The sequence below is a fragment of the Gobio gobio genome (genome assembly GCF_949357685.1).
Source record: "Gobio gobio genome assembly, chromosome: 24".
NCBI classification, from domain to species: domain Eukaryota; kingdom Metazoa; phylum Chordata; class Actinopteri; order Cypriniformes; family Gobionidae; genus Gobio; species Gobio gobio.
This window is the reverse complement of record NC_137120.1, coordinates 27755955-27772703: the sequence shown is the minus strand read 5'-3', so window position 1 is coordinate 27772703 and position 16749 is coordinate 27755955. Positions and strand designations below refer to the sequence as shown.

Below are 16749 nucleotides of genomic sequence, written 5' to 3'. Positions count from 1 at the left end.
CAATCACTGGGTTTGTCCATTTTCAACCTAACTTGGGTTGTTTTTAACCGAGCATTTTTTAGAGTGTAAGAGTTGGAGCTAAACTATGCAGGAAAGTGAAACCCTCCCATTGGGTGTCATTTCTACTATCTATATTTAAAAGACATTTTGACATTGCTGATGTTATTTCCTTCCTCTTCTCTAAAATAAACTTTTGAAAAGTGAAGTCAGTTATCGTCTTTAGCCAAAATAAAGCACAGAAGGGGCCAGCAAGTTTGGGTGCTCATTTGTCTTTCATTAACTATGGTAAAAAGGAATGAAGTTAAGAGAAATGAAAAAAGTTCCTTCAACTGCACCAGAAGACTTAATTCCCACAATCTTCTGAACTCTACTGAAGGTACGGGATAATGGGAAGATGCTAAGAATAGCTAATATATTAGTGGCACAATGCAAAGACTCAAAAATCAACAGGGTACGATTTTAATTGTGTTCAGTAGTAAGGTTTCAACACATAACCTTCGGAGAATATATATATATATATATATATACTGTATATATATCATTTCTTACCAGAAGGTGGCACTGTCTACACAGTTAAGCACAGATCATAGAGGCAATGTAGTAAATAAGCTGCATTGTCCTTAAATCTCATCAACAGTTTTCGAATACTTATTTAATTATTTTCCACAATAACAGGCATAATTACTGTGGTTGCAGTTCTTTTATTGTAAAATAAAATATGAAAGTGCACGCTAATACAAGAATAAAGTAATCAAAATAAAGATAAACAGAACACAAAGGCTATGCCCCATCTTTAGGACGGATCAAAATACAATCTTTATAGAATAAATGTTTTTTAATGAAAGCACTTCTTCTTACATTTCTTACATTTAGCAGGAGGAGGAATGAAATGGTTGACATAAACCTGCATGAACTGTTGTTTTGTTCTAATTTTGTTTGATTATGAAGACTTATGTTAGGTGATCTCAAAATGACATCACTCCGCCGGAACAGATGTGGAACATCAGATTCTGAGACAGACAAATAAAAAGTAATTAAATACATTTACATCAATGTATTTGCATTGCATCTCTTACAGTAGATTCTCTATTCATAATTCCTTACCTTTACTTTAGTTTTTAATTTGGTTTTGAGATTAGATGCATTCTGATGAAAAACCTGTTGAATCATTATTCACATTCTTATAATATGAATTAATTTTATTATATTCACTGTACGTCATGCAATTGTGAATTTCACTGGATGTTTTACTCACCACATCCACAGAGCCACTATTATGAGAAACTGAGGTAAAAACACCAGCAGAATGACTGTATAATGGCTGAACGCTGCGCTGTCCACTGGATCTTCAAAACACAAAGAAGTGAATCATGACTATCAGATAAACAATCATTTGACACTGAGGCACACGTATCGTGAGAGATGTGTTACCTCCTACAAGACAGGAATACTCTTGAAGCTCTTCATTGCTGACTGAGTCCAGGTACAGCTTGTTGTCTTTAGTGAATCCATCCATTACCTGCCGTCCATTCTTGTACCAGATGTAAGTATGTTTGTCGTTCAGAGTGCATTTAGTTGAGCAGCTTAATATCACTTCCTGTCGCTCTGATATAATGTTTGGGCTGCTTATCACCTGTGTATCTGAAAAACAGAATTAAAGCATTTCAAGCTGGGCCTTACATTGATTTTGCCTGACAGGGAAAACAAAAACTTTATAAAAAGGAGTAGTAGTCTTGATGTCAGAAAATTGTCTGAATCTTCTCATTAAAATCTTATCAAATACATCTGATCAGTTACAGTACCTGTGACAGTAAGAACGGCTCCAGGTGATCCAGAGTATTTTCCTTCTGTTCTGTCAGTGATGATCCTGAATTTATATTCTCCAGAGTCGCTGCTCTTGAGCTCTTTGATTCTCAGTGTGTTCCCCACGTACTCCACACGGCCAGCAAACTGATGCTCCTCACGCAGATCCTTGAAGTTACCAAATGGTGCGTAATGCCAGAATGTTTTACTTACAGTATAACGAGAGGGATGTGAGTATGTGCAGGAAATTTTTACTGTTGAGCCCATCACAGCACAGACTCTTCTAGAGGTGTAAGTCACATCCCAGCAGTTACCATTAGAAATGCCTGAAAGAGTCACAGATTAACATGTCGCACTTACTTAAATACATGTTTAAATATACACACGGATGAGAAAACAGTACCCCATTGTGTGTATCATTTGACACTCACACACAGAAAAGGAAAGATGTTTAAGGGTACTATCAAGAGAACAGGAATAGCTGCCAGCATCTGTGCTGATTGACACAAGTAAGTGACCGGAATCTAGACTCAGTTTCACCTGTGACTGTTAGACTGACGGCGTCTGAGCTGAGACGTTCAACTCCATCCTCCATGATGAACATGAGCTGATATTCTCCAGAGTCTCTCTCTCTCAGGTCTGAAATCATGAGTGTTGAATGGTTGTTTACGACCTCCTGCTTCACCCGTCCTGAGTAGTCCAAGTCTAAAGACAAATCTTCAGGTTCATCTTTCTTTCTCCAGTTTGAACTCTGTTTCTGATTGAACCAGAACACAGTTTTGAAGTTGATGTAGGAGTAAGAGCACTTCAGTGTCACCTGATACCCCTTCACAGCACAAATACTCTCTTGACTACAAATCACAGGCAGGAGGTCCAGTGCCAGAGAGCCTGAACAAGAAAACAGTACATTGAGATGTATTTCAGTACACTTAATTTGAAAATGAGATAATTGCAGATAAACAGATTTGGATTGCTTATCCGAGCTATAGAGAGAGTATCTCTTCTGGGAACAAAAACTGGAAATGCAGTGGCAGACACCACAACCTCAGTGAGCTGTCATAGTAGTGAGGCAAGCAGTGGTTTTATACTATTGCATAATGATTGACAGGATTAGAGGAACTAGCTCTTACTGAACTTTTGTTATAGAACAGTATTACGTCCTGTCCGATCGATTGCTGCTGTCTCCTGTTTGCCTCCTGCCGGTCTGTAGCTCTGTACAGCCTTGCTTGCCTGTAGCTCTGTACAGCCTTGCTTGCCTTCTTTGTTCTACTGCTATATATAACTTAACTCATCACCATATATTGTTTAAATATTGCCTATCACGTTAAATTTGACATCGCTAGCTTTTAATCTAAATCACCATCACACGTTAGCATTTCGCTAGCCTGTTAGCTTGTCATCTCTGCACCCGGGTCTCCTGTTTTCTGAGTTCATTAGTTGGATTAGTAAATAGTGTCCAGCAAACAATTGTGGTTAGTTGGTTTAATCAACAAACACGGTAGGGCTGTCAACGAATATTCTAAATTCGAATATATATTCGAATAGTTTTTAAAAAACGAATTTCGAAGGTGAAAATTAATATTCGAATAAATAAAAAAATGTGGGGAAAAAAACGCCCGCGGTAGTAGAGGCGTGGCTGTCTGCTTTGCGAGTGGGGGCTAGCGCGCCTGAAGCCTTGTGTACTTTGGCCTGTCTCCGCAGCGCGAGCCTCCGCTGACAGCGCACGCTCCTCCCCAAACGGACGAGGTGTTTATACTTGACGTGCTCGCCGTTGTGCTTTTCTTTGAAACGACAGATGGCGACTCAGAGTAATTGTTCTATAAACTATCAGGAAAAAGCGTCGAGAAGAAGTGGGCTAATGTACACAGGTGACGATATTTATTTTAGTACACTTCACCGAAAACAACACTACAAAATAATCATGTAAAACAGATCAAAATAAACCTTGATATTACTTGTGACATGAGAACAAAATGTATGTAGAAATGTAATGTTAACTTATACAACTCAATTTATGATATCTAAATGTTTCCTAATTTCACTAAACACTTTAGTGAGTTTTCACTTAGTTTCGTGAACTTTTCTTTATTAAACGGGCTTTTTTATGCTTTTGTAGGCTCGTTTTGTAAATATAAGCAACTAATTTGTATGTGCAAACTGGACCACCCTTACTTTGCATCACCCGCCACAAGCTCTCTGTCTGCAACACGACAAGAGGCCATAATGGAGAAATTAATTTTGTTCATTTGTAAGGACATGAGAGCGATCAGTGTCGTGGATGGGGCAGGCTGGAGTTCTGTCAAGCAATGGAACCGAGGTACTGACTGAATAGATATTGCATGAATAAAGGATAAATGCACCGCTTACACTGGTTTGATTATTTACCGTTTCAAGCTCGCTCGGAGCGTTCAATAATATGCTGTAAAACTTATATTAAGATTTGTTTCAATCACTGAATGAAGCCTGCTATATTTGGGACAAGAGTCGCGACCTTAAATTGCTTGCACAAAACTCTTGATCAGCTCTCAAAATGTGTTTGTTCATTTAAACCGTTATGCGCAGAGAGCGTGAGGGCGAGAGAGAGTGAGGTCTGCGGTCTTTAGCCATTAGTTGATTTACTTGTTTTTGGGTAGGTAATACGTTGTCAAATATGTTTAAACTTAAATAGACTACCTATATAAGTAGTTATGTCTCTTTGTATTCATTTGTCCTGTTATTGACATAATGCGCGTCATTGATAAAATGCGCAACCAGATGTTTGAATAGTTCGAATATTCATGCATATTTTTTTAGAGGGAATATTTGAACGTCATTTTTGAGCAATTTTGACAGCCCTAAAACACAGTAAGTCATGTCATCTCCTGTCATTGTCACTTGCACGGCATGCTGCATGTTCAGTGTAGGCTTCTCCGCTGGCGAACAGGGCTTCACATGTGATAAATGTAAGGAGATAGTTAGGCTGATGGAGAAGATTTCAGAATTAGAAACACGCATCCATACTTTATCTGAGAGTAGGGGGAATGTAACAGCTTTAGATACTGATTTGGATGCGAATAGCTTAGTGAACTCTGTACATTCTTCGGTTCCGGCTGCAGGGCCCCCGCAGCAGGGAAACTAGGTGACAATGAGACGGCATAGTCGCAGATCAAAAAATCACTTTTCTGTTCCGGTTAGATCATCAAACAGGTTCTCCCCTCTCAGTGAAGCACCCACTGAGTATCCTGTTGAAAGTGCCCTAGTCATTGACGATTCTATTACACGGAACGTGAAAATAGAGTCACCAGCCACCATAGTAACATGTTTACCAGGAGCCAGAGCGCCTGACATCAAAGCAAATTTAAAAGTGCTGGCTAAAGCTAATCGTAAATTCTCTAAGATTATTATTCACGTCGGCACTAATGATGTTCGACTTCGCCAGTCGGAGATCACCAAAATTAACATTAAAGAGGTGTGTGAGCTCGCTAGTACGATGTCAGAGGCTGTTTATTGTTCTGGACCGCTCCCTGTAAAAAGGAGTGATGAGATAGTTAGCAGACTATCATCACTCAATGGCTGGTTGTCTAAGTGGTGTCCGCAAAATAACATAGGGTTCATTGACAATTGGAAAAGTTTTTGGGGCAGACCTGACCTGTTGAAGAAGGATGGCATCCATCCCTCCTGGGGTGGTTCCGCTCTTCTCTAGTAATTTGGCACATAGTCTTAGAGCTAAACCTTGACTCACTAGGGCCCAGGTCAGGAAGCAGACAAACTGGCTAAACCGACCGTCTGCTAGCTGTCTCACGTCACCGGAGTCAGATAAATCCCAGCACATAGAAACTCTTTCACCTAGATATGTCTGTTCCCCGAATTAGTAAATACAAAAAAACATCAAAACCATTCAACAGTAAAAATGTAATTGATGTCCAACAAATAAACAACATATATAATACAGATGAACAATTGATAAAGCTTGGGTTGCTGAATATTCGATCCCTTTCCCCAAAAGAGCTTATTGTTAATGATATCATACCAGATAATAATTTAGATGTGCTGCGTTTGACAGAAACCTGGCTAAAACCTGACGACTACATTACTTTAAATGAGTCCACCCCCCAAGATTATTGTTATGAACATGAGCCACGTCTGAAAGGTAAAGGGGGAGGGGTTGCTGTAATTTATAATAATATCTTCAGTATTATTCAGAAGTCTAGTTTCAAATATAATTCCTTCGAAGTTTTGGTGCTTTATGTAACGTTATGTAGTGTACATGATAAAACCCGTTTAACATTTGTATTAGCTACTGTATACAGGCCACCAGGGCATAATACAGACTTTATCAAAGAATTTGCTGATTTTCTATCAGAGTTAGTGCTGGCCATAGATAAAGTACTAATTGTTGGTGATTTTAATATCCATGTAGACAACGAAAAAGATGCATTGGGATTAGCATTTAAAGACATTCTAAACTCTATTGGAGGTAGGCAACACTTGTCAGGACCCACTCATCGCCATAATCATATTTTAGATTAGATTAGATTAGATTCAACTTTATTGTCATTACACAAGTACAAGTACAAGGCAACGAAATGCAGTTTAGGTCTAACCAGAAGTGCAATAGCAGCAAGTGCAGGATATACAATGGTTGCATAAGTGCAGGACATGGAAATATACTGAATATATATAAATATGTATAAATAGAGAGATGGTTATTACTATAAACAGAACTGAATTTACAGGTATGTACAGTGAATTAGTATACAGATGGCTATTACTATAAACAGAATTTACAGGTGAATATGTACTATGAATATAATATACAGATGGCTAGTACTTTAAACAGAATTTTTACAGTTAGAGGTATACAATAATATGTTTGGCAAGATGAGGAATATAGCAGTGGATTAAGGTAGTGCAATAAATTATGGACAGAGCTATCAGAAAAAAAGTGTAAAAGTGCAGTGGAAAGTGGTTGCATATTACAGTTAGAAGTACGGTGCAAAATGCAAATGTAAACATTGGTACTATAAATACAGTCGGCAGTGCAAATGAGCATAATCCAGTTAAGATATGGTAGTGCAGAATGCATAAGTAAACAGTTGTTACTGTAATAAAGAGTTGGTAGTGCAAATAACAAAGTGAAGGCAGATGTGAGGTAGGAGAGTTAGCAGTTTATGAGGGAAGTGGATCAACGGGGGTTTGAGTTCAGTAAAGAGACAGCTCTGGGGAAAAAACTGTTCTTTAGTCTACTGGTTCTGGTCCGGTGGATCCTGAAACGCCTGCCGGAGGGCAGGAGAGAAAACAGTCGGTGGGCTGGGTGAGAGGAGTCCTTGAGGATGCTGCGAGCTCGATGCAGGCAGCGTTTCCTCTGGATGTGCTCGATGGCAGGCAGTGGAGTTCCTGTGATGCGCTGGGCAGTTTTCACCACCCGCTGCAGTGCCTTGCGCTCCGCAACAGAGCAGCTCCCATACCATACTGCCACACAGTTGGTCAGGATGCTTTCTATTGCGCAGCGGTAGAAGTTCACCAGGATAGCCGAGGAGAGCTGATTCTTCCTCAGTGTCCTCAGGAAGAAGAGGCGCTGGTGAGCCTTCTTGACCAGGCTGGAGGTGTTGGTCGTCCACGACATGTCCGCCGAGATGTGGATCCCCAGGAACTTGAAACTGGAGACACGCTCAACAGCCATTCCATTGATGTGGATGGTGTCGTGTGTGCCTCTTGACTCCTTCCTGAAGTCCACGATGAGCTCCTTCGTTTTGGTGGTGTTGAGGAGCAGGTTATTTTCGGTGCACCATGTGGCCAGGTGCTGGATCTCCTCCCTGTAGGCAGTCTCATCGTTGTTGCTGATGAGCCCAATCACCGTAGTGTCGTCCGCAAACTTGACGATAGAATTAGATCCATACACAGGCTTGCAGTCGGCGGTGAAGAGGGAGTAGAGAAACGGGCTTAGCACACAGCCCTGTGGTACGCCAGTGTTGAGTGTGATGGATATGGAGCAGGTGGATCCTGATCGAACATTCTGGGGTCTGTCAGTTAGGAAGTCCAAAATCCAGTTACACATTGAAGTGTTGATGCCCAGGTCTCCAAGTTTGGCTATTAACTTGGTTGGGATGACCGTGTTGAATGCTGAGCTGAAGTCAACAAACAGCATGCGTGCATAAGTGTTCTTATGGTCCAGATGGGTGAGCACAGAGTGCAGTGCCATGGAAACTGCATCCTCTGTGCTCCTATTGCTGCGGTAGGCAAACTGGTGTGAGTCAAATGTGGATAGTAGAGAATATTTTAGGTGTTCTAGGACCAGCCGGTCAAAGCACTTCATAACGATGGGTGTGAGTGCTACAGGGCGGTAGTCATTAGGGCACCTCGGGCTAGAGTGTTTCGGCACTGGCACAATGGAAGTGCGTTTGAAGCATGTTGGTACAGCTGCTTGGGCTAGAGACAGGTTGAAAATGTCCGTAAAAACCCCAGCGAGCTGCTCCGCACATGCCCTGAGAACACGTCCAGGGATGTTGTCTGGTCCAGCAGCCTTGTGTGCGCTGATCCGGCTCAGTGCCTTGCAGACATCTGTGGAGGAGAGTGTGATTGGTGGGTGGTCAGCTGAGGGTTTGAGCTTGGTGGCAGTTTCTCTGTTGTCTCTTTCAAAACGAGCATAAAAGTAATTTAGCTCGTTCAGGAAGTTGACATCAGTGGCTGCGGGGGTGGAGTGGGTGGGTTTGTAGTCACTGATGGCCTGAATGCCCTGCCACATGCGTCGAGGGTCAGAGTTGGAAAAGTGTCCCTCTATCTTTAGCTTGTAGCAGTGCTTGGCCTTTTTGATGCCCCTCTTCAGGTTTGCTCTGGATGTACTGTAGGCTTGTGCATCTCCTGATCTGAAGGCAGTATTGCGTGACTTCAGCAGGAGTCGAACTTCCCTGTTCATCCAAGGCTTCTGATTTGGGAATGTGGTGATCTGTTTCTGGGTTGTAACACTGTCAATGGTGGTATTGATATGATCCAATACAGAAGAAGTGTATGAGTCAATGTCCGTGTGAGCGCCACTGGTGGCTTGAGAAGCAAACATACTCCAGTCTGTGTTTAGAAACCTTTCCTGGAGTGTGGAATCTGCCCCCGCAGGCCACACCTTGATGGTCTTTACTGATGGCTTCACACGGTTGATGAGGGGTGAATATTTGGGGCTGAGGAACAAAGAGAGGTGGTCTGACTGTCCCAGGTGGGGAGGGGTGTCGCAACGTAAGCTCCAGCAATGTTTGTGTAAACATGATCTAAGGTTTTGTTTCCTCTGGTGTGGCAGGAAACATGCTGGTGAAACTTGGGTAGCACTGACTTTAAGTTTGTGTGATTAAAGTCACCTGCAACAATAAACGCAGCTTCCGGGTGATCAGTCTGTTGTTTACTGATGGCTGCGTGAAGTTCTTTCATAGCAAGCTTGGCATCAGCATCCGGGGGAATATAGGCTGCAGTGATAATGGTGGAAGTGAACTCCCGCGGTAGATAAAACGGTCTACATTTAACCATGAGAAACTCAAGGTTAGCTGAACAATGACTCCCAACAATAGCAGAGTTTGTGCATCAAGCTTTGTTAATGTAAATGCACAATCCACCGCCTCTGGTTTTACCGGAGCCATCTAGTGTTCTATCCGCCCGGAGTGTGTGGCGTCCCGCTAGCTCAATAGCGGTGTCCGGTATTCCGCTGTTTAACCAGGTTTCCGTGAAGATTATGACGTGACAGTTTAAAAGTTTCTTACTGTGTGTGATGCTGAGTCGAATCTCCTCCATTTTGTTCACTAGCGATCGTACATTGGCAAGGAAAATTCTGGGTAAAGAGAGCCGGTAAGGAGTTAGCCTTAGCTTAGCTCTTAGTCCTCCACGCTTACCCCGCCTTTGTTTACGATCACAGCGCCGCCTTCTAGCACTTCCGCCCGGCCGGGCAGAGCGCATCGCCTCGGGTGTCCTAGCGATCTCAGGGAGGAGTCGAAGATTGTCCATAAAACTGTCGGAAATTCGCAAACCAATATCCAAAAGCTCACAGCAGGTGTACGTTGTAAAGGCACAACTGTTCTGTACGAACAGACCCGAGATGAACAAGAAAAATACCGCAAAATTGCAGAATCTGGAGAGAACCTGAGCCTCGCGATCTACTCGCGCCGCCATCTTGGTTTTTTTAGACCTAATATTGTCACATGGAATAAATGTTGATACCGTTGAAATTCTGCAGCAGAGCGATGACATCTCAGATCATTACCTAGTATCATTTATACTTAATTTAGCTAAGGCTCCAAAGCCGTCCCCTCGCTTCAAAAATGGCAGGACAATCACTGCCACCACTAAAGATTGCTTTTTAAATAAACTTCCTCATCAGTATCATCTCCTCAGCATCCCAGATAGCTTAGAAGAACTCAATGTTGCAACAGAAACTATTGACTCTCTCTTATCCAGTACTTTAGACACAGTTGCTCCCCTGCGCTTAAAGAAGATTAAAGAAAAAAGTCCAAGGCCCCGGTACAACGAGCACACTCTGGCCCTTAAAACAGCAGCCAGAAAAATGGAGCGCAGCTGGAAGAAAACAAAACTAGAGATCTTTCGTAATTCGTGGAAAGAGCACATGATCGCATACAGAAAGGCCGTAAAAACTGCTAGATCTGCTTATTTCTCGACTCTCTTGGAAGAAAACAAACACAACCCTAGGTATTTATTCGATACACTGGCTAAATTAACCAAAAATAAAACTTCAACTTCTGATGTTTGTAAACAGCACAGCAGTAATGACTTTATGAACTTCTTTACATGTAAGATTGATAATATTAGGAAGAAAATTTTAACCATGCAGCCGTCTACTACAGTATCACATTAGCATTGTAGTGTCACTGAGGAAAAATTACACTCATTCACTGCTATAGGAGAAGAAGAATTGGCTAAACTCGTTAAATCATCAAAATCAACAACATGTATGCTCGACCCTATACCGCCTAGGCTATTAAAAGAGATGCTACCAGAGGTCATAGATCCTCTTCTTAATATCATTAATTCATCTTTGTCATTAGGATATGTACCGAAAACTTTTAAGTTGGCTATTATTAAACCACTTATTAAAAAAGCGCAACTTGATCCTACGGAATTAGTCAATTATAGACCAATCTCAAATCTACCCTTTCTGTCAAAAATACTTGAAAAGGCAGTGTCGTCACAATTATGCTCCTTTTTAGAAAGAAATGGTTTCTGTGAGGATTTTCAGTCAGGATTTAGACCGTATCATAGTACTGAGACTGCTCTCATCAGAGTTACAAATGATTTACTCTTATCATCCGATCGTGGCTGTATCTCTCTATTAGTGTTACTCGATCTTAGCACTGCATTTGATACTATCGACCACAACATTCTTTTGAATAGCTCGAAAATGATGTAGGTATTAGTGGAATTGCTTTGTCATGGTTTAAATCATACCTATGTGACCGTTATCAGTTTGTTGCAGTAAATGAAGAGATGTCACACCGATCACAAGTTCAGTATGGAGTACCGCAGGGCTCAGTGCTAGCACCACTGCTCTTCACCCTGTACATGCTACCACTGGAAGATATCTTTAGGAAGCATGGCATTAGTTTTCATTGTTATGCTGACGATACTCAGCTCTATAATTCTTCACGCCCTGAAGAAACTTACCAATTCACAAGATTAAAGGAAATTTTAATTATTGGACAAAAAAGCTCCACAAGTAGTAACCTAGAATACTGTCTAACACTTGATGGCTGCTCTGTCAAGTCCTCGTCGTCAGTGAGGAACCTGGGTGTGCTCTTTGATGCCAATCTTTCGGTTGAAAGCCACGTTTCTAGCATCTGTAAAACTGCATTCTACCATCTTATAAATATATCTAAATTACGGCACATGCTCTCAATGCAAAATACTGAACAGTTAGTTCATGCGTTCATGACCTCAAGGCTAGATTATTGTAATGCTCTACTGGGTGGTTGCCCTGCTCGCTTAATAAATAAACTCCAGCTGGTCCAAAACGCAGCAGCTCGACTTCTTACTAGAACCAGGAAGTATGACCATATTAGCCCAGTTCTGTCAACACTGCACTGGCTGCCTATTAAACATCGCATACATTTTAAAATCTTGCTTATTACTTACAAAGCACTAAATGGTTTAGCTCCCCAATACTTGAGTGAGCTCTTAACATATTATACCCCATCACGTCAACTGCGGTCTCAAAATTCTGGCCAGTTGATAATACCGAGAATATCCAAATCAACTGCAGGTGGTCGATCCTTTTCCTATTTAGCACCTAAACTCTGGAACAGTCTTCCTTACATTGTACGTTTAAATCTAGACTAAAAACACATCTCTTTACTATGGCATACACATAAAACACTTTTCAATTAAATGATTGTTAGGCTGCATTAACTAGGTCAGCCGGAACCGGGAACACTTCCAATAACACCTGATGTACTCGTTACATCATCAGAAGAATGGCATCTACGCTAATGATAGTCTCTCTGTTTTATCCCGAGGTTTACTGCAGTCAGCCGGATCCGGGCCGTATCCAGATCAGATGGTGGACCTGCGCTCAGACAAGACCAACTCATGACCCTGAAGTGTCTGCAGAGACCGTGTCAATTAGACTCCCCCTGAAACTGCCTCATTGACACGGCATCCTCAATAAACCCGCCTCCAGCATGATGACTCCAATTGTTCGAATATTACAATTTAAAAATACTTAAATCGATATGTCATCCTCAATAAACCCGTCTCCGGCGTGTTGCCTCCGATCCTTCGAATATTCCGATCTATTATGACCTCTGAGCTGTAAAGTTTCCAAAATAATATTCATACGCTGTTTGTTAATTGGCCAGAGGAGAACTGGCACCCCGACTGAGCCTGGTTTCTCCCAAGGTTTATTTTTCTCCATTAGGTCACCTGATGCTGTTTTGGTTTCCTTGTCACTGTTGCCTCTGGCTTGGCGTGCTCAGTTGGGGACACTCAATTTTTCAATATTTTTCAACTAAATATCGAAATAAATCTAATTATTAAACTAAATTAACCATATAAACTAAATTACTGATCTAATTACTGATCTAAAGCCCACACTGTCACTGTATGATAATTGAAATGAACTGATGACATCACCGTTTTCTCCAGAATGGAGAAACGGCTGAATAAAATGATGCTGCATTATTTTCCTGTTTAACACTGTAAAGCTGCTTTGAAACAATCTGCATTGTTAAAAGCGCTATATAAATAAAGTTGACTTTACTTCACTTACGTAACACGGCTCGAGAGCAGCAGAGTTTTTATTATGCCACAGACAACCACTTCCGCTTCTACCACTCATGTGCATGTGGGGTAACGCAGCGCTGTTTTTATCATATTCGATACATTTGAGAGTGTTGAAAGTTGTGTTGAATGCTACTCTGTGTGTTCACTCGGAGGCTACTATGAGACACTTGTTGCTCACTGCTAGATCTATACTAGGCATGGTAAAACATGCTACTCGTGGTAAATCAAGAAAATTAGATTTAAACTGTGTTGAGCTACATAACAATGATTTGTTTTCTGTCAATGAATGTATCCAAACATTTGCTCACCTGTCTAATAAAACACATCATATATTAAATCTTTGGTGTTTCCATGGTTATTATAAAATAAAACAAAATCGAGGGTAACACGGGTATGACGTCATTGATAGATGACGCACGGACACGGTCCATGTCCTGGTTAAAATTGCTTTCTCTGGATTTAAAGGAAGTCCACTTCCTTTAAACATTCTTTTAAACCTTTGGTATAATATAGTACACAAGTCAACAAAATATATAACATTGTTCTAGTGGGTTTTGTATATTTTAATCCAAAAATCGTACATATTGTGCCTTTAATATGTATTGAGCCGCAAGGAAATATTTTACTTTATTACCACAACTTGTCATACACTGATAACTACTACTGATAATTTAAGGAACACGCCGACTTTTTGGGACTTTAGCTTATTCACCATATCCCCCAGAGTTAGATAAATTTTCATCTCTGTGCGTCCCATAACTTTTCATTTTCCGTCGGTCTTAGTACATGATGTAACAATACACATCATCACAACATGTAAATAGAAAAATGTTGGCGTTATTTTGTTACTTTTTGAGCAATAGGCTAGCTGTAGTTGTTTACCTCCAGTCTTTGTGCTAAGCTAGGCTACCGGTGGGTGCGTCACACAGAGTTATGGCACACACGGAGATGAGAATGGTATGTATGGACTTATCTAACTCTGGTGGATATGGTGAATAAGCTAAAATCCCAAAAAGTCGGCGTGTTCCTTTAAGGATAATTCAGGTGTACAAACAAGAGAAAATAATAAAATATACCATATAGTATATAAAAATTAAGACAAACATGTCTATTGACAAATATAAAGAAACAATATAAAAACAAACGTCACATAGGGCAAAATGTTTTATATTTTAAGAAAAACACTATACAAACACAGTTTTATATCATTTGAAACTGCTACGGCAGCAGGGAAGATGCCCATGCATTCATTTTAATTATTTAACATTGTAAAATTTTTACCTGAAACCTTCCTGTTCAGACAGTAATACACAAGTGTGTCCACATTCAAGCATTTCATACAATGGGCTTACGCCCTTTTACAGCATATTTATGGCTGCAGTCCAATGACACTGTACAAGCATGAAGTAATTCTCTTCCATGGAAATGTGTAGAAAAACCTTCATACAGTTGAATTAATTTGGCAAACAACAAAACAAATCTGATTGCTCACAATAAGAATCTTACCTGGAAAGTGCAGCAGTAGGATCAGTAAATGTCTGAAGTCCATGCTCTCAATTTGCATACATTTTAACACAAGACACAAAACAATATTGCTTGTCCTAAAAAAAAACAAAAAAAGGAACACCTATTGGGTTGCAGATTCATTCATCTGTTATTATAGTTCATGCCGTCACATTATGATCACAGCTCTTAATGTTGTGTGCTTTAAGTCATTTTTTAGCAGGATGAGACAAATTTAGAAACTATTTCCTTCCCTTTTCTACTGAAGATTATTTGGGGAAAGCCAATGCATGACAGAGAAACAAAGAAGCTGGCGAACAGCGGTCTTTCAAATCGGCTGTGGCCGCGCCTCTGGAAGGCTTGGGCCCGAATCAGACAGAACCCGTTTTTAAGGTTTGAAAACGCGAGGTGCACCGCACTGCCTTTTTTTGGTTGATATTTTTTTATTTAGAAAATAGCAGTGCGCTGCAGGTTTTTTTTTATGTTTCTAGGCAACCCCCGAGTCAGCTGTGCTGTCAGTCTAATCAAGATAACTGTCACCACAACGGAAGGCCCGCCTCTCCATTCATATTTAAAAAAGGTGCCTCTCACTGCAAAAATGTGTTCTGTCTGATTGGGGCCTTGGAGTTAAGCTTTTCTTTGAGAAAGGAACAAAGAACAGCACTGAAGTCATTCTTAAGAAAGGAAGATGTGTTCGGAGTTTTGCCGACCAGATACGGTGAAAGTTTAATCTACCAACTAGCTCCGCTTCACCTTCTTCGTTGCTCTGGTTGGTTGCAGCGCTGCAGAGTAAATTTGAGACACACACTCGCCAGTCTCGTGCACACATCAATTTCTCTTTCGCTCCTGAACAAACAATATCAACAACACAGACAATTTTGTCAAAATCCCAGTTTTGTAGAGTATTCTCATATTAGGAGTCTTAAACTAGTTAAATAACGTCTTAAATTAACTTAACTTAAATTGAGAAAATTAGATGCGCGTGACAGCACGTCAGATCCGCGTCATGTTCTTAAAGTGACAGCAAAAAAAAAGTGACAGCAGCCCTCGAGAACATGAAGCAGAAATTATTATGTAAAACGCAGTGCGGCTGCACAACAGAGCCTACAGAGCGCATACGCATGCTGATTGGCTGTGCTGCAGCAACTGCAGCGAACCTATGGCGAGACGGCTGAGCGGGAGGCCCAATGAGGTGACTACCTGAGCTCCCACCTAGAAGCCAACCTGAATTTGCATATCGAGTCTATAAAGGACCCTGTCATGGCGGTACTCCAGGTGTTTCAGGCTAAACTTCTCCGCTCACTGGACAAGTCTATCCCTGACCCTGAAGCACTCAAGGATCTCCGCAGCGCCACTGACTTGGCCCTGGGAGCCACCAATGCCACCGCCCAGGCGATCAGGAAATCCATGGCCAGCCTGACAGTGCTCGGCCGCCATCTGTGGCTGAATCTCACCGAGATGAAAGAGTCAGATAAAGCCTCCTTTCTTGACGCTCCCATCATGACCGCCAGCTTGTTTGGTCCCGCAGTTGGAGGATTTGCGGAGAACTTCACGGAGGCACAGAAAGCTGTAATGAATGAATGAATGTAAAGCGCACGCCAACCACTCAGTGCACACCGCTAAACACTCCCATCACAGTGTCACAAACACAAAACAGCCGGGTTACCGAGCCCCTTTCACAAAGCGGCCCACCCCAAAACTGTATCAAGCCCCTAGCGATACCAGCCCAGGCGTGGCAGGCCATCCCAGGCATATCGACATTATTATGGCTTATGAACACTATAAAACGAGGCTACTCATTGCAGTTCGCTCTCAGACCCCTGCGCTTTCGCGCTGTGGTCGAGACTTTGGTGCGAAGCAGCGTGAGTCTCGTGCTTCGTGCCGAGGTTATGAAACTGTTAGAGAAGGGAGTGATAGAAGCCGTACATCCGCCACACAGCGAATCAGGCTTCTACAGCTGCTACTTCCTCATTCCGAAAAAGGATGGTGGCCTCAGGCCCATCCTAGATCTCAGACACCTGAACAAAGCCTTTATGAAGCACTTGTTCAGAATGCTGACTATGAAACAAATCCTCTCGCAAATTCGCCCAGAGGATTGGTTTTTCACACTGGATTTGAAAGACGCATACTTTCACATTCAGATAGCGCCCCATCACAGGCCATTCTTGAGATTCGCCTTCGAGGGGCAGGCTTATC

General features: G+C 41.6%; 1 protein-coding gene across 1 annotated transcript; it reads right to left on the bottom strand.

Annotated features, from left to right (window-relative positions):
• Nucleotides 1-683: 683 nt before the first annotated feature.
• LOC307120464 (uncharacterized protein) lies at nt 684-14752 on the bottom strand. The gene is made up of 7 exons (XM_079807500.1): nt 14557-14752; nt 2344-2691; nt 1803-2129; nt 1432-1641; nt 1256-1346; nt 1105-1158; nt 684-1010 (listed from the first exon to the last, which is right to left on the bottom strand). Exons 1-6 carry the CDS (start codon nt 14612-14614, stop codon nt 1119-1121), a joined length of 1074 nt encoding a protein of 357 aa, XP_079663626.1. The 5' UTR covers nt 14615-14752; the 3' UTR covers nt 684-1010; nt 1105-1118.
• Between the last annotated feature and the right edge of the window lie 1997 nt (nt 14753-16749).

Coding starts and splice junctions, on each gene's coding strand:
- LOC307120464 (XM_079807500.1), bottom strand. CDS start 14,614: ATGCAAATTGAGAGCATGGACTTCAGACATTTACTGATCCTACTGCTG. Junction 1,642..1,802: donor AGCCGTTCTTACTGTCACAG/GTACTGTAACTG, acceptor TCTGTTTTTCAG/ATACACAGGTGATAAGCAGC. Junction 1,347..1,431: donor GTATTCCTGTCTTGTAGGAG/GTAACACATCTC, acceptor TGTGTTTTGAAG/ATCCAGTGGACAGCGCAGCG.